The sequence below is a fragment of the Vulpes vulpes genome, chromosome 5 (assembly GCF_048418805.1).
Source record: "Vulpes vulpes isolate BD-2025 chromosome 5, VulVul3, whole genome shotgun sequence".
Classification (NCBI taxonomy): Eukaryota; Metazoa; Chordata; class Mammalia; order Carnivora; family Canidae; genus Vulpes; species Vulpes vulpes.
In genome coordinates, this window is record NC_132784.1 from 125,753,124 (window position 1) to 125,775,035 (window position 21,912).

The 21,912-nt window shown below is 44.6% G+C and overlaps 1 protein-coding gene across 4 annotated transcripts in view; it reads right to left on the bottom strand.

Moving 5' to 3' along the window:
• PUS7 (pseudouridine synthase 7) overlaps window positions 1–18,719 on the bottom strand; it is a 58,066-nt gene extending 39,347 nt beyond the window's left edge. For 2 of the 4 annotated variants that reach the window (XM_072759933.1, XM_072759932.1), the window contains exons 1-6: window positions 18,538–18,677; window positions 17,855–17,961; window positions 6,974–7,406; window positions 5,461–5,545; window positions 5,232–5,333; window positions 1,698–1,842 (exon numbers count right to left, since the gene is read on the bottom strand). In XM_072759933.1, coding sequence (XP_072616034.1) covers window positions 1,698–1,842; window positions 5,232–5,333; window positions 5,461–5,545; window positions 6,974–7,374 — 733 coding nt within the window. In that variant the 5' untranslated portion in view covers window positions 7,375–7,406; window positions 17,855–17,961; window positions 18,538–18,677. Of the gene's footprint in view, window positions 1–1,697; window positions 1,843–5,231; window positions 5,334–5,460; window positions 5,546–6,973; window positions 7,407–17,854; window positions 17,962–18,537 lie in introns of all 4 variants that reach the window. The other 2 variants (XM_072759935.1, XM_072759934.1) reach the window with 2 other exon arrangements.
• Between the last annotated feature and the right edge of the window lie 3,193 nt (window positions 18,720–21,912).

Genomic DNA, 21,912 nt, shown 5'->3' on the forward strand with positions numbered 1-21,912 from the left:
TAAGGAAATTTTTTATTTGGAAAAAAAGGAAGGTGAATGTGGTGCAAGCATGAAAATGTAGAAGAGGAAAGGGTGGGAAAACTCTAAGGGCCACTGTGACCTGCAAATAAATGCTCCTCCCTACATATTACAAAAGCCAGCATCCTCTAAGAAATAAAGATCGTTTCCCAGAAGTAGCCAGTCAAAAAAATACAGGTTTTGCCAATCTGCTTCCTCATGACCACATTCAGCAGAATTAAGACCTTGCCTTTTCTTTTTGCCTTTCAAAGAAGTTGGCTGACCAATGTGGACTGCCTCTACAAGGAACAGCTCCCCAGCAGCTGTTCTCAGCCTGGGCCCCTTGAGAGAACTGAGACTGAATACACCATGGCATCTACTATAGTAGTAAGTCACCCTCTCTACATCTAGGATAGTTACCAGCCATCTGTCAGTCTTGAGAGAATGCAAAAAAGTCACTCAAATCACTTTCCGCTGTGTTTAATGCTCCTCAACAACCCTGGCTGGAGTATTATCTTATACGGTGACTGAGACATCAAAGAAATGTACAGCAACCAAGCCATCAGTATGTGGTTTGAGAAGTGATTAACAACCTATGCCCCTAGTCGTTCTAGAACGCAGGTCATTTTCTTTGTGGTATCCACTGAGAAGTGGCCTCCAGTGTCCACCTTCTCCTCCCCACCTGCTCAGGATTTCTGATTTCTAGGTCATATCTACACTTACTGAACTGACATTATTTTTACACTATTTTTTTTTAGGCACAGCTAAACCTTATTTCTGCTCCCATTTTTCTTATACTGCTCTCATTTCACTAGAATCATAGTTACAAACAATTAAAGCTTCATCCATTCACAGCATTAACCTAAGAGAATACTGACACAGCACTAACAGCATGAATAGTCTTTTGTTATTGTCTTGGAGTTTTGCTCTGACAAATAGATCTGGAAATAACTCTTCCCTAATAGAAGCCATCACTGGTAGGGGATGAGGGTGAAGAAATCTCTTTTTTCCCCACTGTCATTTTCATTAGAATTCTGTCTGCCGATTTGGCAGGTAAAAGAAGAAAAGTTACCTAATTTTCTTAAGGTTATATGCAAGTAGAAATTTCTGTGGCTGTAGAACATTATCAGAGTATAAATATCGAAGAGATTCACTGACAACACATTCGTTTCAAGGGAATGATACACAATGGAAGATGAGCCTGGGCAAAGGGGCGCTTTCCCATATATTCCATGTTTTTTATGTGTGAGTGAAAATACATGGCTAGAAAGCAGCAGCTCTTCCAATAAAGGGGCTTTGCAGAAAAAAATGCCACTGGGATTTTTGGTTCATCTGATAGCTTTCTTCCCTCCATTAAGAACACAGAATGAGCAATGTCCTTCCATTTTCTTCTTGAATTGCCACTGAGCCCATTCTGCTCTTCAGGGAACATATCAAATTCCTAGGACTATCTCTTAGGCGCCACTGTAACTATAGCGTATCTCGACTCACATGAGAGACCTAGGGCCCCTTCCAGACAGTCTGTAGGACTGCTCTGTGAATGTGAACTTTATTTACCTTCTTTGAGGGAATGACATGATCGGTATCCTTTCCAGCGTAACAGCCAAGTAGCCCGCAACATGAACAGGCAAGGAGCAAGAGGAACGGGATGCCACTTGTGACCACTGACAGAGGAAATGCCAGGTCACTCGCACACTTACTTGCCAAAGCCTTTTTCCCAGCTGCATGGTAGGCTACAATGTATTTCTTGCCCTCTCTGTCCTCTGTTTTTGTCTCTAATCCTGGAAACAGTGATTTAATTGCTTGATGGATGACAGTTCTTTTCTCTTTCGTGTCCTCAACAACCTATTAAGAATGGAAATAATGTAACTACTGATTTAATAAACATTAAATAAGGAAATAATACCAATGATTCAATAAAAACATTAGTCACATTATCAACTGTGCAAAAGTAACAGAAGTCCACGGGTATGATTTCAAAAATCTTTCAGAGCTTTATAATGCTGCACATCGGGCAGCCCCAGTGGTGCAGCAGTTTAGCGCTGCCTGCAGCCCAGGGTGTGATCCTGGAGACCCAGGATTGAGTCCCACATCGGGCTTCCTGCCTGGAGCCTACTTCTCCCTCTGCCTATGTCTATGCCTCTCTCTTCGCTCTCTCTGAATGAATAAATAAATAAATCCTTAAAAAAAAAAAATAATAATGCTGCACATCTTAAGAGCCTGTTTACTGAGCAGGACATCTGCCAGGCACCGTAGCAAGAACTTCACCGTCATCGGCTTATTTCATCCCAATCATCCCCCTACCGTGCCACCACTATATGTATTTGGAGATAAGGAAAACAAGGCTGAGAGAAGTGAAGTAATGTGTCTAAGGTCACATAGCCAGAGGCACCCATCACAGACACTTTTGCTCAGCGACTCTGCGGGACGAATGCCTCATGGCTCACAGATGGCAATGTAGGCAAGTTGGGCATTTTGGGATTTCAGAAACTCAACTCCCTTGAATAGGCCAATCTACAAATGCCTCACAATGAATCCTCTTCTATACTGAATTATCTTACAATGACATTCTAGCTCATTTGTTCTCAGTAAAAAATAAAATCAACATCAAGAAAATGTAAACTTGTTAGCTCAGAACTGTTATTCAGGGGAACCTGGGTGGCATAGCTGGTTAAGGTCTGACTTTGGCTCAGGTCATGATCTCAGAGTCTGCTTCTCCCTCTGCCCCTCCTCCTGCTCATGCTCTCTTTCTCTTACTCCCTCAAATAAGTAAGTTTTTTAAAAAATATATTTATTTACTTGAGGGAGAGAATGGGAAAGAGCATGCGCATCAGCATGCACAAGCCAGAGAAGAGGCAGAGGAAGAGGGAGAAGCAGACTCCCTGCTGAGCAGGGACCCTGACATGGGGCTCGATCCCAGGACCCTGGGATCATGACCCAAGCCAAAGACAGACCCCTTAACTGACTGAGCCACCCAGGCACCCCAAATAAATAAAATCTTAAAAAAAAAAAAACAAAACTCAGTTGGAATCAAACTTTGCGCATACGACTGAATACATATTTAGACTTCAAAAATTTGGCAAGTAACAAGGAAACTTGTCCAGGATTTATCTTTAAAGGTAAAAACTGGATCCCTGGGTGACTCAGTGGTTTGGCACCTGGCTTCAGCCCAGGGTGTGATCCTGGAGACCTGGGATGGAGTCCCACATCGGGCTCCTACATAGAGCCTGCTTCTCCCTCTGCCTGTCTCTCTGCCTCTCTCTCTCTCTCTCTCTCTGTCTCTCATGAATAAATAAATAAAATCTTAAAAAAAAAAAAAGGTAAAAACTTTCAGTAGATGGTATATTTTTTCCAAATGACAGTAAATTTTGCCACCCACATGGGAAAATGCACATTATAGGGCTAAGATATGCTACTGCGTTGCACAAGCAAAAGAAACCTGGACCATCCTCCTGGACTGCTCTTAAAAACAATTCTTAGTTTTTTCCTTGGCATTGCTAAAGATTCTGTCCAGGGATAAATTCAGTAACTGATGAACCTTAAAATCATAACATTATATACTTTTGGGATGTCCAGGTGGAGGGGAAAAGGAGACGAGGGCTGGGGGCAGATAATGAATTCTGAAAGTTATGGTAAGCTCTTGTCAACTGGGAGCAATGGAAGGGGGAATTCTGGACAACCCCAAATCAACATAAACTTAAAATTCTAAAAATCTTTTATCGCCTAGAGCTGCTCTGTCCATATGGCAGCCAGGCCACAGACGGCAACTGGGCACTTGAAATGTGGCCAGTCTGAACTGAGCTATGTTACCAGCATGAAAGATCACTGACTGGATCCTGACTAACAAAGTAGGAAAAAAAAGAATGTAAAACATCTCATTTGGAATTTTGAAAAATACTGATTACCTATTGAAACGATATTTTATTTTTTTAAAGATTTATTCTAGAGAGAGCGCGTGCATGAATGAGTGAGAGAGCAAGCGTGGGGGGAAGGACAGAGAGGAAGAATCTCAAGCAGACTCCTCTCTAAGTGCAGAGCCCAACACGGACCCTGAGACCATGTCCTGGGCTGAAATCATGAGGTGGATGCTTAACTATGTTAGGCCACATAGGTGCCCCAAAATGGTATTTCAAATGTATTAGGGTAAATAAAATATATTGTTAAAATTAATTTCACCTGTCTTTTAAATTTTTAGAGGAGTTAAAATTAAAAACATGGCTCATGGGATCCCTGGGTGGCGCAGCGGTTTGGCGCCTGCCTTTGGCCCAGGGCGCGATCCCGGAGACCCGGGATCGAATCCCACGTCGGGCTCCCGGTGCATGGAGCCTGCTTCTCCCTCTGCCTGTGTCTCTGCCTCTCTCTCTCTCTCTCTCTGTGACTATCATAAATAAATAAAAATTAAAAAAAAAAAAAAAAAAAAAAAAAAAAACATGGCTCACATTATAATTCCACTGGACAGCACTAAGAATAAAATTTTCATAACAAAAGCTTTAGACAAGGCTACTACTCTATCTAGTAGCTGAGCTCTCCTTTTCCTGAACAGCAGAAGCAGACTCAAGTTGAGCAAAGATATTTTCCTTACCTCTTTCCCTAACCCCTCTCCCTCCAAAGACCCATGTGAGACCCAGAGGCCATAGGAGGCAGAGCCAGGGCCAGGGTCTCCCTATTAGGCCATACATGACTGTCAGGCTATTGTAGTCCTTTGGCTACAGACACCACGTGACAGAAAGGTCACTCTGTGGTGCCAACACATTTCTTTGTTGATTTGTGGTCATATAAAATTTTCTTTTTTTTTAAAAAAAAGATTTATTTATTCGTGAGAGACAGAGAGAGAGAGAGAGAGAGAGAGAGGCAGAGACACAGGCAGAGGGAGAAGCAGGCTCCATGCAGGGAGCCCGATGCGGGACTCGATCCCGGGTCTCCAGGATCAGGCCCTGGGCTGAAGGTGGCGCTAAACCACTGAGCCACCTGGGCTGCCCATATAAAATTTTCTTTTTTTTTTCCCCATGTAAAATTTTCTTAAAGCAAAAACGTAACTTTTTTTTGCTTTACTTTATCTGGATACTGGTTACCTGCCACTGATAAGATTTTTAGTGTAATGATCTTTTAGATCAAATACAGCAAGGTCATCCTTTTGTTAACTATTGTAATTTTTTTAGTACACAGAGATGTTCACACAAAAAGAAGCAATCAAAACCCTAAAAAATTGTCCCATACATTTTTGTGCTATTTACCTCAATGGCAACACTGGTTTCCTTATTTTTAAAAAGCTGGAGCTCTTCTAAACGCTGCTTTTCTTCAGCTGTCAAAACCGTAAATACATCTTCTGAAGGATCCTTGAAAATGATGAAATTCCCAGTGAGTCACACACAGAATTCAAAGCTGTTATTGCTCTATATTCTTGGATCTCTAGGAAACGCTATTTTATACAGAAAGTGACTTTTGTTGGAGATTTGTTCTTACCTCCTCATCCACTGGGACGGACAAATCATCCAAATGGCTGATCCGTCCATCTTTTCCTATTTCGTGAACAACGAAGTCTGAGTATCTGATGAAAAGAAAAAGCATTAACATTTTACTTCCTATTAATTTTAGGAGAAAGTTTATCAACAGTAAGCCTTCCTGTTGTACAAAACTGGGATTTAGGGCAGCCCCTGTGGTGCAGCGGTTTAGCGCCACCTGCAGCCTGGGGTGTGATCCTGGAAACCCGGGATCGAGTCCCACGTGGGGCTTCCTGCATGGAGGAGCCTGCTTCTCCTTCTCCCTGTGTCTCTGCCTCTCTGTCTCTGTCTCTGTGAATAAATAAAAAATCTTAAAAAAACAAACAAAAAAAACCAGGGATTTAAAAAAAAATCTTCAGTTCAAAGTTCATATGGAGTTATTTTTTTCTGGGTGCTTAATGAATTCTAAGCCACAGCTTGACTTTATATTAGAATGTAAAGAAAAGACCCTCTGAACTTCTAGAACATTTTTTCAGAGAAATGCATAAATCAAAGCTTAGTAATGTTACCCTAAGACTATAGGCAGTCCTTACTAGAGTGAATCATAAAACATGGCATGGTTAATTAAATTAGAACCCAATAAATCTATCATGAACCAATCTGAAGCTTACCTTTATGCTAAATACTCTACACACATTATTTAAAATCCTCTCAAAAACCCCAAGGTGGTATTAGGATCCATTTTTTGGATGAGGATACTGAGGCTCTGAGTTAAGTAAATGCAGTGACCAGACTAGATTCACAACCAGATCCATGTGTCTCCAAAGACTACCTTTTTCCTACTGTAGATGTGGAACCTTCAAGTGAAAGAATTAAGAATTTATTTATTTATTTTCTTTTTAAAGATTTATTTTTATTTATTCATGATAGACACAGAGAGACAGAGAGAGGCAGAGACGCAGGCAGAGGGAGAAGCAGGCTCCACGCTGGGACTCCAGGATTGTGCCCTGGGCCAAAGGCAGGCGCGAAACCGCGGAGCCACCCAGGGATCCCCAAGAGTTAAGAATTTAAGATCTGAAGACCATTTCAAGAGACAACTTAAAATCATTTAAAATAATTAATTTTAAAGAAGTGAACAGCATTCATTCACATGTTAGCAAGGCATGCCACAAAAAATTATTTGCATTTACTCATTTTATGTTTATGTGGCTTCATCTACTTAGGCAGCTTTCCTCCACCCTATTCCTAGGTGACCATCAATACACAATCATTAGGGACAATAAGCTAAACAGAAGAACGTATTGTTGGGATGCCTGGGTGGCTCAGCGGTTTAGCCCCTGCCGTTAGCCCAGGGCATGTTCCTGGGGTCCCAGGATTGAGTCCCATATCAGGCTCCCTGCATGGAACCTGCTTCTCCCTCTCCTTGTGTCTCTCATGAATAAATAAAATCTTAAAAAAAAGAACCTATTGTTGATTCCTTTGTAAAGAGAAGAACAAACAGAACTAAAATAACTTGACATGTAAATGAAACATACCTTTCTTTCAAGATGCCTGAGAAGCCCTGATGAGAACTTACAAACTTGGTGATGCCAACATCAAGTTCAGTGAGCCCATGCTTCATCATGTCTGCAAAACTCTCGGCTTCTTCCTCCTCTTCAGCCTCCTCAGAAAGGCCATCTTCTTCCTCTTCTTCCTCTTCTTCCAACTGCACATCAGAGTTCTTTCTACCCTGTCCGGCATTTACAGCTTCAGGTGGCCCAGGCACATGTCCACTGGTGGGTGGAGAGCCATGCTCCAGCCCGTCCTGACCTGTGGGCAGGCAGCCATCCAAGACTTTCTGTCTTTTTGCCTCCTCAGCTGGGGCCATGCTGTCATTACCTTCGACAGCAAGAGACCCACGTTTCAAGGACACACCAGTCACTTCCGTCATCTCCATTTTTAAGGCTCCAAGAAAACATTTAAGAGAACCTTTTAGGAAGGAAGAGAGAACAGGAATTAATCACTTCTATAAAGAGCTGGGTTTCAGCAGAGGCACAGTTAACTTTGTTCCTAGGTTCCTCAAATTCATTTATTAAGACAATTCTTGGGACGCCTGGGTGGCTTAGCGGTCAAGCGTCTTCCTTTGGCTCAGGGCGTGATCCCGGAGTCCCGGGATCGAGTCTCAATCAGGCTCCCTGAGTGGAGCCTGCTTCTCCCTCTGCCTGTGTCTCTGCCTCTCTATCCGTGTCTCTTAGGAATAAATAAATAAAATCTTAAAAAAAGAAAAGAAAAGAAAACAATTCTTTCCCATGCTGGTATATACCTTTGGTGGCACAGAAAAATTCTACGTAGATTTTGAAACTGTGCATCAAAAACCTTAAAAAAATGTATGCCCTTTGACCCAGAAATGTTACTTTCAGACTATCTTAAGATGATTAAAGTGTTTAATTTTTTTTAAAGTGCAGCAAGGTTTAGCTGTAAGGATACTCACCTCAGTGCGTTTATGTTAGCAAAAAACAAAGAACAATGATGGGTTCATAAACTAAACAATATGTAGAAACAACATGAACAGAAAGTGGGAAAGGTGGGTTGGGTGGCTGGGCACAACAGAGAGACTTGCTGTTTTTACTGAATGTCATAGTTAGATCCCTTGAACTTTGTTTCACATAATTATCCTTTCAAAAAACTGATTAAATAAAAATAGTGCATAAATACACTTACTGACATGAACATATACTCACACCATATAAAAAAAAAAGCAAGGGGCATGAGTTGTTTAATGGGTATAGTGTTTCAGTTTTGCAAGATTTCAGTTTGCAAGATTCTAACTCTTTAGGGATCCCTGGGTGGCGCAGCGGTTTAGCGCCTGCCTTTGGCCCAGGGCACGATCCTGGAGACCCGGGATCGAATCCCATGTCGGGCTCCCGGTGCATGGAGCCTGCTTCTCCCTCTGTCTGTGTCTCTGCCTCTCTCTCTCTCTCTATCATAAATAAATTAAAAGAAAAAAAAAAAGATTCTAACTCTTTAAAAAGAGTTCTGCATTCTGATTGGACAACAGTGTGAATGTATTGAACACTACTGAACTGTACGCTTAAAAATGGATAAGATGGGGGCACTTAAGTGGTTCAGTCAGTTAAGTGTCTGCCTTTGGCCCAGGTCATGATCTCAGGGTCCTGAGGTTGAGCCCCGCATCCGGCTCCTTGCTCAGCAGGGAGTCTGCTTCTCCCTCTGGCCACCCCCCCTTCCACTCCCCCCCACCCCCGCTCATGCTCTCTCTCAAAGAAATAAATAAATAAAATCTTATTAAAAAAATGATTAAGATGATTTTACACATCATGTGTATTTTGCCACAATTTAAACAGCACAGATTATCATTTAACCAGCCAACACACAATGTAATGAGGGAAAGTCTGAGAAGCCATACATACTTCCCAGTACTGAGCAGCTTGCCAGAGGGGTAACCTGTGGCAATCAAAATAAATACATTTATCTAATTTGATCTTACTTGATGCTCTTAGTGTAAAAAGGATAAAAGTTTTCCTATCTTAATTATATAGGGAGATGACATAATTAACATGCTAACAAACTTAGTAAACATACTCATAAAGAACATAAATGAGTAGAAAATCAATATTCTAAGGTTCCCCAAGGTCTAGTTAACAAGAAACCCAACTATAGGAGCATCTACAGCAGAATAATTACAACGAACTAAAGTTTAAGAATCCACATCTGTGGGGTTCCTGGCTGGCTCAGTTGGAGGAGCATGCAACTCTTGATCTCAGGGTCATGAGTTTGAGCTCCATGCTGAATATAGAGATTACGTACATACATAAATAAACATATATACATATATATAAATATATATATATAAAAGAAAGACTCCAGATTTGATCTTGCCTCATTGTCAAAAATCTAAAGTGGAAAGTAAAGAAAAAGACAAATACATGCACAAAATGAAAGGAAAAAGGATGATGGTGACCAAAAACAAAAACAAGAGAAAGAGAAAAAAGATAAGAATGATGCTAATAAAATCATTTTCCTTTGAAAGACAAAAAATTTAAAGAAAGCAAAAGAAATCAAGAAACCAGACCAGAAGTAGACCATAACTAGTTACACAAAATCACCTCTAACTCAAATAAGAAGGGCACCTGGGGGCTCAGCGGTTGAGCATCTGCCTTCAGCTTAGGTCGTGATCCTGGGGTCCTGGGATCGAGTCCCGCATTGGGCTCCCCCCAGGGGTCTGCTTCTCCCTCTGCCTGTGTCTCTCATGAACAAATAAAATAATAATAATAATAATCTAACAAGAAAACATTTATTCCTTATCTGTTCTAAGCAAAGTATATAAAAAAAAGAATGCTGGTTTGTGAAATGCTGATGCTATTTTATGCTCACTTTTTATCACCAAAGCTGCCCTCACAGAGCCCACATGCCAGGGAGGGAGATACAAAGGGCATGGGGGGTGTCACTCGGGGACTATGGAAACACATAGAAGACCTCAGAGGGTGCTGGTGGGGAGGGTGTCAGAGAGGACCTCTTTCCTTTAAAAAAAAAAAAAAAAGATTTTATCTATTCATGAGAGACACAGAGAAAAGGGCAGAGACACAGGCAGAGGGAGAAGCAGGCTCCATGCAGGGAGCCCGACGTGGGACTCGATCCCAGGACCCTGGGGTCACGCCCTGAGCCGGAGGTGGATGCTCAACCACTGAGCCACCCGGGCGTCCTGAGGACCTCTTTCCTAATGGAAGACCAGAAATGAACACCTGAGCCAAGTTCTGAGGATCGGATAAGTTCGTAGAAAGCAGGGCGGAGGCTATTTGGGGCAAGAGGCGGAATAGCATGTGCATACACGGAGGCATGAGCGAGCAAGGAGTGCTGGGAGAGGCCCTAGGAGCTCATTCTGCTTGGTGGAGGGTAAAACACACAATGAGAGAGTCTGGAACTAAAGCCAGGGAGTGGGCAGATGGCACACCAGGAAGAACGCAGGGAATTCCATCTTGAAAACCAAACCAGCACTGGATGTGAGCTAGAAAGATTCTGCAGCACCTCTTCAAAGAGAAACTGGGGTCCGCTGGAAGACTAGGTAAGAGGATGTAGCCGAGGGGCGCCTGGCTGGCTCCAAAAAGCATGTGGCTCTTCATCTCGGGCCTGTGAATTTCAGTCCCCCATGTTGGGTGTAGAGATTACTAAAAATAAAGAAATAAATAAAACTTAAGGAAGGATAAAAAAAAAAAAAGAGAGAGAGAGAATATATAGCTGAAATTGAGCCAAGAAATTAGTACAACATGATCTAAAGCTGAGGCAAGGGCGACAGAAAGGAAGTTTGGATTCAGGGACATTAAGGAGGTGGTGGAAACAAGACTGGATGACAAATGTGGGCAGAAAGAGGAAACACTCCAAGATGACTCAGGTTTTCTGCCTCAGGGACCTGAGAGGACAGGGGAGCTCTTCCTGCCACAGAAACCCCAAGCAGAGAATCAGGTGGTGGGAGAAGAGAAGTCCACTTATGGTTCTGGGGTGTTGCAGGTACCTAGGGACACCCCGAAGCCAGGCACTACACTGTGTTACACATACTCTTACCCCAAGCCTGCGACGGCTTCCCAATGACAGTCCAAGGCTCCCAGCTGGCATGCCAGGACCCACTAGGAGATCCTCATACCTTTCCAGGCCTGGATTCTCAGCAGAGAGGAAAGCACAACCAGTAATAGCCACATCCGCAGCCTGGCTCAGGGACTGTATGGTCAGCAGGATGTCTACCTTCTTCCCAGAATGCAGAGGGTTCATCAAGCTCCTTCTTGAAAACCAACGGTCAGAAGCCTTGATGGAAACATCAATTATTTCCTCTGCAGAAATGTCTGCACTGTCCTGCTCTGGCACCGCCCGTCATCTAGTGACCCGTATCATTATCTTCCACATGCCTCCAACAATGCAGGCCCAGCCCCAAAGCTACCTGTTTCCTGCCTGACTGCTCATGAGCTCTCTCCAGTGGGAGCTTCTCCATACCTGTCTCAGGGCACCCTGGCCTCACCCGTCCTTCAGGACTCATCCGAAGGCCATGATGAGTCCTAACTCTTGTGCCCTCCTCTCTATTAACTCTACATCTTCCCATTTTACTTCCCTTCATCTGCACTACCACGTGGACTCCTGGGTACCATGATTTTTTTTCCCTTTTTGGCCCAAGGAAGTTAATTTCTTTGAGTTTCTGCTCTTCATCTGTAGAATGGGAATAACATGTGCACCACAGGGCTGCCATGAAGATGAAATGAAATGACAAAGCAGTTAGCTTAGCCATAGTAGGAACAAAACAAACTCAAGCAGATTCTTTGAGAATATTACTTCTTTTGTACATGCCAGAGAATTCAGAGTGGTGTAATGGGCATTGATAGATATTCTGTAGACTTCCTGGAACAGGTGCTGAAACTGTTCTCCGCCTACAGAGATCGAAGACACACTAAGTAGCATATCTCTAAGGAAATAGTGGACTTGGACAACCAATTATCACGAATGGCCACAAGCATCACAAAAAATACACCACCAGCCACACTGCCTGGCCCTGAAAGCACACGCTATTATCTATGAAGTGTTCTTACTGCTTGGAACTCGATGTTGAATTGGCAGATTAGATGGGATGCAGGGATGGAAGAGGTCAAATATCACCACAGGGAAGGAGGCAGCAAAATTCTGAATGTGGGAAACTCTACAAGGACAAAGACAGTTCCTTCAACTAATAAATAACAAGGGGAAAAAGAGGGAGAGGAACTTACAGGTAAACTTACAAAGTAATGCAATGAGTGGATCCTTCTTTAAACAAATCGACTATTCTATAAATGAAAGAAAGAAAAGAAAGAAAGAAAGAAAAGAAAGAAAAGAAAGAAAGAAAGACCGACTGGGTGGCTCAGCGGTTTAGTGCTGCCTTCAGCCCAGGGCGTGATCCTGGAGACCTGGGATCGAGTCCCATATCGGGCTCCCTGCATGGAGCCTGCTTCTCCCTCTGCCTGTGTCTCTGCCTCTCTCTCTCCCTGTGTGTCTCTCATGAATAAATAAAATATTTAAAAAAACATTAAAAAATAATTATAAAAAATAAACAAGTGGACTATTAAAAAAAAGTGTTGGGCAGCCTGGGGGGGGGGGGGGGGGGGGGCGGGGCTCAGCGGTTTAGTGCCGCCTTCAGTCCAGGGTGTGATCCTGGAGACCCAGGATCGAGGCCCACGTCGGGCTCCCTGCAGGGAGCCTGCTTCTCCCTCTGCCTGTGTTTCCGCCTCTCTCTCTGTGTCTCTCTCATGAGTAAATAAATAAAATCTTAAAAAAAAAAAAAAAAAGTGTTGGAGTCAATCAGGGATACTTGATGACATTAAGGTAGTATTGTCAACTTTTTTTTTTTTTCTTTTTTGGAGGGAGAAAACACGAGTATGTGTGAGCATGAGAGGAGGTTTGAGAGCGTGCAGAGGAAGAGAATCTCAAGCACAGTCCTCGCTTAGAGCCTGACACTGGACTCGATCCCATGGCCCTGAGACATTGACCTGAGCCGAAATCAAGAATAGACAAGAGTTGGACATTTCACCGACTGAGTCACCTAGGTGCCCCAGTACTGTCAACTTTTTAAGCTGCAATTATGTTGCTGTGGTTACATTTAAAAATAGAATCCTTATGTTTCAGGGATACAAACTGAAATATTTATGGCTAAAAAATTATGAAGTCTGGAATTTGCTTCAAAATAATTTACCAGTGGTGAATGGAAGTGGAGCAGGTATAGACTTGAAACGAGGCAGGTAATTACTGAGTGGTGGGAACATGGGGAGGTTACCACATCTACTTTGAGCTTTTAACTTTAAGAAATTTCAAACAGGGAATCAAGTCCCACATCAGGCTCCCTGCGTGGAGCCTGCTTCTCTCTCTGCCTCTGTGTCTCTGTCTCTGTGTCTCTCATGAATGAATAAATAAAATCTTTTCTAAAAAAAGAAATTTCAAACATACAATTATAAAGAGATACACAAACTAGTCTGTTTGATCCAACCACCGATTTTTTTCCATTCTTGTGTTCTGCTCCCTCCCATCACTTGTTCTTCAAACTGGTCCCAAGACCCCATCTCTCCTACTCTCACTTCTTCAAATGCCCCAAACCACAATACCTGTTAGCCACCACTCAACACTCTTGCTCACTGGTCCTGCTCCAGGAGTCTCACTAAACCCCAAGCAAGTACCAATCCCACTGTCTAAACCTGTGCTCCTGGTTGCTGCTGGAGAAAACCACACCAGGTCAGGGGAGTTCCTCTCTTATGACAGCCATCCCTGGTCACTACAGTCCTCTCCAAGTCCTGCTCGCCATTCACAAAGAAAATGGGGAGCCTCTGACAGACACATCTCGTTCCGGCATATTCACAAGACCATTTCCTAAATATTGCAACCCCTTTGAAAGAAATCCACAGTCATTCTAACACTCACTCACTCCTTCATCCCCTCAACAAACAGTCACCACGCACCCACACCAGGCATTGTTCCAGGCACTCTGAAGAGCCGCTGCAGCAACTCAAGCTAACGCCCTGCCAGGGAGGAGCTAACATTCAGTGCAAGACCTGGCCTCTGCCTCCAACACACCACTGAAATGGTTTCTTTTAAGTTCAGCAGTGGCTTCTTCGTGCCAAAACTACAGCCACTCAATCTCGGCTCTGAGTGACGTCTTTTTCCAACTGGACACAGTTCACTGCTTAGCTTCCTTGAAACTGTTTTGACTCCTTGCTTTTCTCCTGCTTCTCAGAGTGCTCTTCTCCCTGCCTTCTCTCATGCTCCTAAAATGTGGGGATCTCTAAGCTTCCTATCCCCATCTTGTTCCCTGCTTACTCCCACATTTTTCCAGCCAAGATCCATCTCCGACTTCCTTCTGGCTTTGCTTGGGGGCCCAAAGCAACAGTAAGAACAGCTAAGCCGTTGCAGAGCGTGCAGAGTGAACTCGCTGAAGCCTCTCTTCAACCCTGTGGCTCAGGGGTCAGGAGCATCCCCAGAGATTACACATCTGCTCCAGTTTACCCAGCCAGGAAGGGCTGAATCAAATGCTCAAATTCAAAATGCCCTAAACTGAGCTCATCTTTTCCCACTACCAGCACACATCTTTTGTGCATGTTTAGATTGCACTTCTTACCTCAGGGGATGTTGCTGCCACCAACTACTAGTCACCTAAGTTGGAATATGGTTGAAACTCCAACTCCTTGCTCCCCTCTGTGCCCACATCAATGGTTTCATGAACAAAATTCTAGAAAGTTTACAAGAGCACTGTTATGCCTACCATCCCTGGAATGAGAGTATAGGCCGACCATGCACATGAAGTATCACCCACTGGCTTCAACCCCATCTAGATTCTGCTGTTTACTGTACGTGGGTCACTTCCCCTTTACGCTGGGTTTTCTCTGTAAAGCAGAAAAATGATGACTTGCTCAAAGGTTTGTAATAGCTAATTTTTTTTTAAATTTTATTTATTTATTCATGAGAGACACAGAGAGAGAGGCAGAGACACAGGCCGAGGGAGAAGCAGGCTCCATACAGGGAGCCCGATGCAAGACTCAATCCCAGGACCTGGGGATCACGCCCTGGGCCGAAGGTGGCACTAAACCGCCGAGCCACCCAGGGATCCCTGTAATAACTCTTTCTTTCTTTCTTTCTTTCTTTCTTTCTTTCTTTCTTTCTTTCTTTCTTTCTTTTTGTATTTTTATTTATTTATTTTTTTGAAATAGCTTTTTCTATTCAACTGTTGGTCATTAATATTTATTACGGATGGTTTACACAGCAGAACTGTATTGCTGAGTCTGGGGAAAACAAAGCTTCTTATGCTTCTTTTGTTCTCTGGGCTAATGATTAAACATGGTTTCCTCCTTCAAATACCATTTAATTTTAAGAGACCCTCACAGCACTGCCAACAGCACCAAATAAATGGGCCTTTAATATTTTCTGGCAGGCTTTTTCTTGATACTTGAGGACACTCGCCCAAAATCTTTTTCTTGTTATATTTAACTGTAAAGACAAGCTCATTAACTAATCTCACTTTTGTGTTTCAAATTAAATTATAGTTTTCATTTGTTTTAGCAAATGGCTCTATCACACATTAATTATTAAAGTATACATAGCACCAATGATTAGAGATCTGTTAATATATATTTTGCTAAGTTTTCTCAGTGGGCTTAGAACCCAAAAATATATTTACACAACAGCTGTGCAAACTTCTGGACCAAGAAAGAGAGAACTCAAATTAGTACCGTTTTCACGAGCAAGAACCATATAAAAGCGAAGAATAAAATGCAGTAATTTTTAAATGAGAGGAAGGGAGCAGATCGAGGAACCTAAGAGGCTGGGAAGAATTCAATCAGAAAGATAAAACCACTCTGACTGCCCCAGTATGATTTTCCTAATAAAATTAGTTTTGGGGACACCTGGGTGGCTCAGCGGTTGAGCATCTGCCTTCAGCTCAGGGCGTGATCCTCAAATCCAGGATAGAGTCCTACATCGGGGTCCCTGCATGGAGCCTGCTTTTCCCTCTGTGTGTCTGACTCACTCTCTCTCTCTGTCTCTCATGAATAAATAAATAAAACCTTAAAAAAAAAGAAAAAGGAAAAAAATCAGTTCAGCATTCAGGAAAATCCAAATACACATATTCGGGCAGCCCGGGTGGCTCAGCGGTTTAGGGCTGCCTTTGGCCCAGGGCGTGATCCTGGAGACCCAGGATCGAGTCCCACGTCTGGATCGAGTCCCATGTCTGGATCAAGTCCCATGTCAGGCTCCCAGCGTGGAGCCTGCTTCTCCCTCTGCCTGTGTCTCTGCCTCTTTCTCTCTCTCTCATGAATAAATAAAAAATCTTAAAAAGAAAACAAACCCAAATATGCATATTCAAGCACTGTATCTCAAAGCTGTAAAAACATGACTGGCTTTTTAAAAGGGGGTGCTGAGTGGTTGAGTGTTTGCCTTTGACTCAGGTCGTGATCCCAGGGTCCTTGGATCGAATCCAAGTTCCAGTCCCCGCATCATGCTCCCCACAGGGAGCCTGCTTCTCCCTCTGCCTATGTTTCTGCCTCTCTCTTTCTCTGTGTCTCTCATGAATAAATAAATAAAATCCTTAATATAAATAAATAACAATCAAAAAAATAAAGAGGGGAGGAAGGGTGGGAGGTCCAGTTTCATGAGTTTTTAATGGTACTTTAAAAAATGTTTTTAAAGAAACGGTATGCTGCACAAATACATGATCCAGAATAGTAATCACAGTCAAGTAATGTAGACCAGAAGCTTGATTCTACAGCCAAGAAGAGAAAGAAGCTTCTGGTACCCATGAACTTCAAAGTCCTACACAATCTGTTGAGGGGAGTAATAAAATAATGGGGTTTTGTATCTTTTATATTCCAAATGACCCAAATGAGATTAGGAATATTACAATTTCGGGATCCCCGGGTGGCTCAGCAGTTTAGCGCCATCTTCGGCCCAGGGTGTGATCCTGGAGACTCGGGATCGAGTCCCATATCAGGCTCCCTGCATGGACCTGTTTCTTCCTCTGCCTGTGTCTCAGCCTCTGTGTGTGTGTGTCTCATGAATAAATAAATAAAATCTTAAAAAAAAAAAAGAAAGGAATATTACAATTTAAAAAATACTTTAAAATCTTTTTCATTAGGATATTAGATTCACCTATAAGCTTCCTTTACACCCATGACACAAAAAAGTTTAACATATTCAAAATTGTAATACAACGCTGATAATCCCTTAACATTATTTCCTGCAAAATGAACATCTTAAAAAAAAAAAGGTGTATCAGTCTGAATCCTATGTTTAGAATACTACTTCCAATTTTTAAATGCATGCACCCCCTGCAAACTGTCAATAATCCCTCTGGGTAAATAAACAGCGCTTTCTTCAGGGCAGAGCACACACTATACTCTAACATGCAAAATCATGAAGTCCATTAGGTTCATTCATTCCACAAATATTTGTGCACCCTTTATAAGTGTGGCACTATTCTAGGCACTGGGGAAAAAGGGACAATTTCTTGCCCTCACTAAGCTTACATTTATTTGTAAGGATGTATCAATAAATAATAATCTCAGAAACATGTATGCATAAATAAGGCAGTGCAAAGGGAAGGGGAGGATGAGGGGTGCTCTTTAACGAAGCATTTCTAAGAAGGTGTCCTTCGAGAGAGGACCTGAAGGAAGAACTAGACACGAAAAGGTATGGATGAGAGTTCCAGGCAGTGGGACCAGCGCATGTAAAGGACCTGAGGCTAGAGCAATCCTGAAATCTCTCTCTCCTACTTGGGGGCAAAAGCCATGTTTTATTAATACCTGTATCGCCCCTGCCTCTACCAAGAGATAGGTTCAAAAGGAATTGTTAATATATACAGACTGCTGGCTACTTGCCTAATGACCCAACAAAATCACTGCCTATGCATCCCCTTTTCAGTATGAGCGTACCCGCTGATTTTTGACTGATCACTCAATTCTCAAAGCATCCCCAAACCAGTGGGGCATGGCTGTTTTCACAGATGACTGGAGACTTGAAACAAAAGCCCTTCGTAATCCTGTAGAAAAAAGAAAAAAGAAAAGTGGTCTGACCACCGGATCAGAAATTTGACGAGCGAAACTCAACAGATGCTACCTCCCGGCAGGCGCTAGTGACCCAGGCGCTAAGGCTCAGGCTTTGCTACACCCCCCGCGCAGGGCAGGCGGTAGGGACGCGGCGCCGCCGAGTTTGAACACGCACCGCGGCGGCGCCTCGGCTGCAGGCTGGAGGCTCCCGCGGGGCATGCGGCGGGCTCGCGGCCGGCACGTGGGCGCCCCGCCCCCAACCCCGGAGCTGCAAGGGTCCGGGGCCCGGCGCGGCTTCCTCCCTCCCGCGGGCAGAGGACGGCAGGGAGCGCCCGGCGTGGGTGCGCGGCCGGCGGGCGGCGCGGGGAGGCGGGAGCGCGCGGCGCCCCCTGCCGACCGGCCCGGCCCCGCGGGAGCGGACCTCGGGCTCCCGCCGCGCCCCCGCGGGCACGGTCCGTCACGGAGGCGCCGCGGGCTCGGGACGCCTTCGCGGGGCGCACGGCCGCTGGGGCGGGGCCCTGGGGCCCGACCGCGGAGCCCGGGCGGCTGCGGCGAGGCGGCGCACTTACCCGGGGCCTGCGGGCGCGGGCGCGGGCGCGGCGCGGGCCGGGCGGCGAGGCGGGGCGAGCGCGGCTCCCGGCGCAGGAGGGCGGCGGCGGCCAAGCGGAGGAGCCGGCCGCGGGGGCGCCCCGGCACAGGCAGCGGCAGCAGCGCCGCCAGCGCGCGGAGCCCGGAGCGCGCGTGGGCCCGCCGGCGGCCGAGCTCTCACACGTGCCGCGCAGCGACGCGCCGCCGCCAGTCGGCCCCGCCCCCGCGCCGGCCACGCCCCCACCGAAGCCCCGCCCCCGCCGAAGTCCCGCCCCCTCGCGTCCCCGCGCCTCGGGGAGGGGCGGGGAGGCCAGGCTCGGGGCTTTGCTGCGCGCTGCGGGGTGCGGGGTGCGGCGTGCGGGCTCCCCGCCGCCCTCCCTCCGGGGCCTCCCCCGGGCGAGCAGTGATCGCCTCGTGCCCCGGAGCCCGTCAGACCGTCCCGGGGACGGCGCAAGTGGCGGTGGCGGTGGCCGGGCGTGTTCGGTGCACTTTAACGGAGGTTCCCGCCGCACTACGGCCCTTTCGTGTAGCCCTCCGCACGCCGCGGACTTGAAAGGACTCCGGGGACTGTGTTGTTCTTTGCATAATTCCTTCAAAGTGCAGAGAATCCGAGAGAACTGTTTTCCCACTTCTGCTTGACCGTTCCTCAGTGGGATCTGCTTCGGGAAAACGGATCAAGCAAGTTTGTGCTTCTGGGGGAAGAACACTCCTATCCATCGCTGTTTCCGTGCTCTTCAAATAGCACACGTTTCACTACCAAATCCAGGCCTCTAATAGCTTTTGCACATTTAACATTTTGCCAAATGTCAATCCTCAGTGGGAAACCTGCGTGTTACTTCAAGGTCGCTTTTTTAATTGCGGTAAAATGCACACAACAAAACTTTAGACTTTTTTTTTTTTAATTGCGGTAAAATGCACACAACTAAACTATACTATTTTGTTTAAGATTCTTGTTTATTTGAGAGGGAGAGAGTAAGCGCGCGAGAGAACATAAACTGGGGAAGTTGCAGAGGGAGAAGGAGAAGCAGACTCCCCACTGAGCAGGGAGCCTGATACAGGGCTGGATCCCAGGATCCTCAGATCATGACCTGAGCTGAAGACAGGTGCTTAACCGATTGAGCCATCCAGGTGCCCCAAATTTACTATTTTAACTTTGGTAAAATATACAGTTCAGGATTAAGTTTAAATGTACAGTTGAAGTGCACATTCAGAGATCCCTGGGTGGCTCAGCGGTTTAGTGCCTGCCATTGGCTCAGGGTGTGACCCCAGGGACCCGGGATCGAGTCCCAGATCGGGCTCCCTGCATGGAGCCTGCTTCTCCCTCTGCCTGTGTCTCTGCCTCTCTCTCTCTCTCTGTCTCTCATGAATAAATAAATAAAATCTATAAATAAATAAATAAATACACATTCAGTGGCATTAAGTACATTCATGTTGTTGTGCAACCATCACAGCACCATTCATCTCCAGAACTCTTTCCATCTTGCAAAGCTGAAACTCTCTACCCAGGAAATAACAACTCCCCAGTCTCCCGTCCTCCTGGCCCCTGACAAGGACAGGTCTACTTTTAGTCTGGGTGAATTTTACAATTATAGGTAACTCACATAAGTGGAATCATCCAATATGTTTCTTTGTGACTGTCTTATTTCCTTCCTGTTCATCCATGTTGTAACATGTATCAGAATTTCCTTCCTTTTTAAGATTGAATAATATCCCATTACATATTTGTATAACCACATTCTGTCACCTGTCATCAGTTGCGTTGCTTCCACCTTTTGGTTATTGTGAATAATGCTGTTATGAACATAGTTGTTTCAATATCTATTTGGGAACTTACTTTCAATTTCTTGAGTTACATACCCAGAAGTGGAACTGTAGTATCATATAGTAATTCTATTTTTTAAAGATTTTATTTATTTATTCATGAGAGACATAGAGAGAGGCAGAGCATAGGTAGAGGGAGAAGCAGGTTTGCTGCGGAGAGCCTGATGCAAGACTCGATCCCAGGACCCCGGGATCACCACCTGAGCCAAAGGCAGACGCTCCACTACTGAGCCACCCAGGTGCCCCAATAAATAAAATCTTAAAAAAAAAAAGCCTGTCCTACATTCCAACTCTCTCTAATAATTATTTAACAGCTTAATGTTCTCCTTGACTTTCAAATTACATCCGAACATGTATATTACGTATAATATTTGGGATCTTGCTTTTAAGCCACATCAGCACTCTGCATTGCTAAGTGCCTAACACACAATGTATCTCTTGTTTCATCCTTATTATTGCTGAATATTCTGTCCTCTTAGGCTCCCTCTCTCCACTCTGCAGATAGTAGTCAATTGTTTTCTGTGCTCCCTCAGTCATTGCAAGCATTTCTGTTGTTGAGTCTACTGCATTTGATTTCAAATTGTTTATTTTCATTTCTATTTTCCTCACCAGAAAGTGAATTCTTCAGAAGCAAAAATTTGGGTTTGGAGCAATCTTTTTTTTTTTCTTTGATGTTTTTACTTTTAGCAGAGTTATGAATCTCTGTGATTTAGAGTCAAATCTGTAGAAATCTTGTAAGTTGCAATGAAACAGCAAAGGCTGTACCCCCAAACCCCCGTACCAATTTTCCCCTCCCCAAAGGCAGTCGTTTCATCTTTTTAAAAAGAAAGATTTATTTATTTATATTTGGGAGGGAGGGGCAGAGGAAGAAGGAGAGAGAGAATCCCAGGCAGGCTCCCTGCTCAGTGTGGGGACTGAGGTGGGGCTCAATCCCACCAGCCTGAGATCACGACCTGAACCGAAATCAAGAGCTGGACGCTTAACGCACCAAGCCACCCAGGTGCCCCCATTTTGCCTCTTTTAACTGGTCATTGTGATATTTACCTTCATTTCTCTATATAAAATCTTTGCATTGCTATTTCTCAGTTTTTCACTCTTAAGTATTATCTATTGACTTCACTAGGTGGAAGATGAGGATTTAGCTCTTCGGCCTTTCCCCATCCCTTCCTCCACCCCCACCACACTTCTCATCTCTTTATCTGCTCAATCTAGTTATACTGTCGTTTTTATTTTTATTTTTTAAAGAAATATTTATTTATTCATGAGAGATACAGAGAGAGAGAGAGAGAGAGAGAGAGGCAGGGACACAGGCAGAGAAGCAGGCTCCATGTAGGGAGCCCGACTTGGGACTCGATCCCACGTCTCCAGGATCACACCCCGGGCTACAGGCGGCGCTAAACCGCTGGGCCACCCGGGCTGCCCTATAGTGTCGTTTTTAAATAGGTTTGTGTTTACTTCATTATGCATACAGGGTATACATAATGGGTATGGGTAAACATTACTAACACTACTAACCTTACTAACATTTTAGGTGA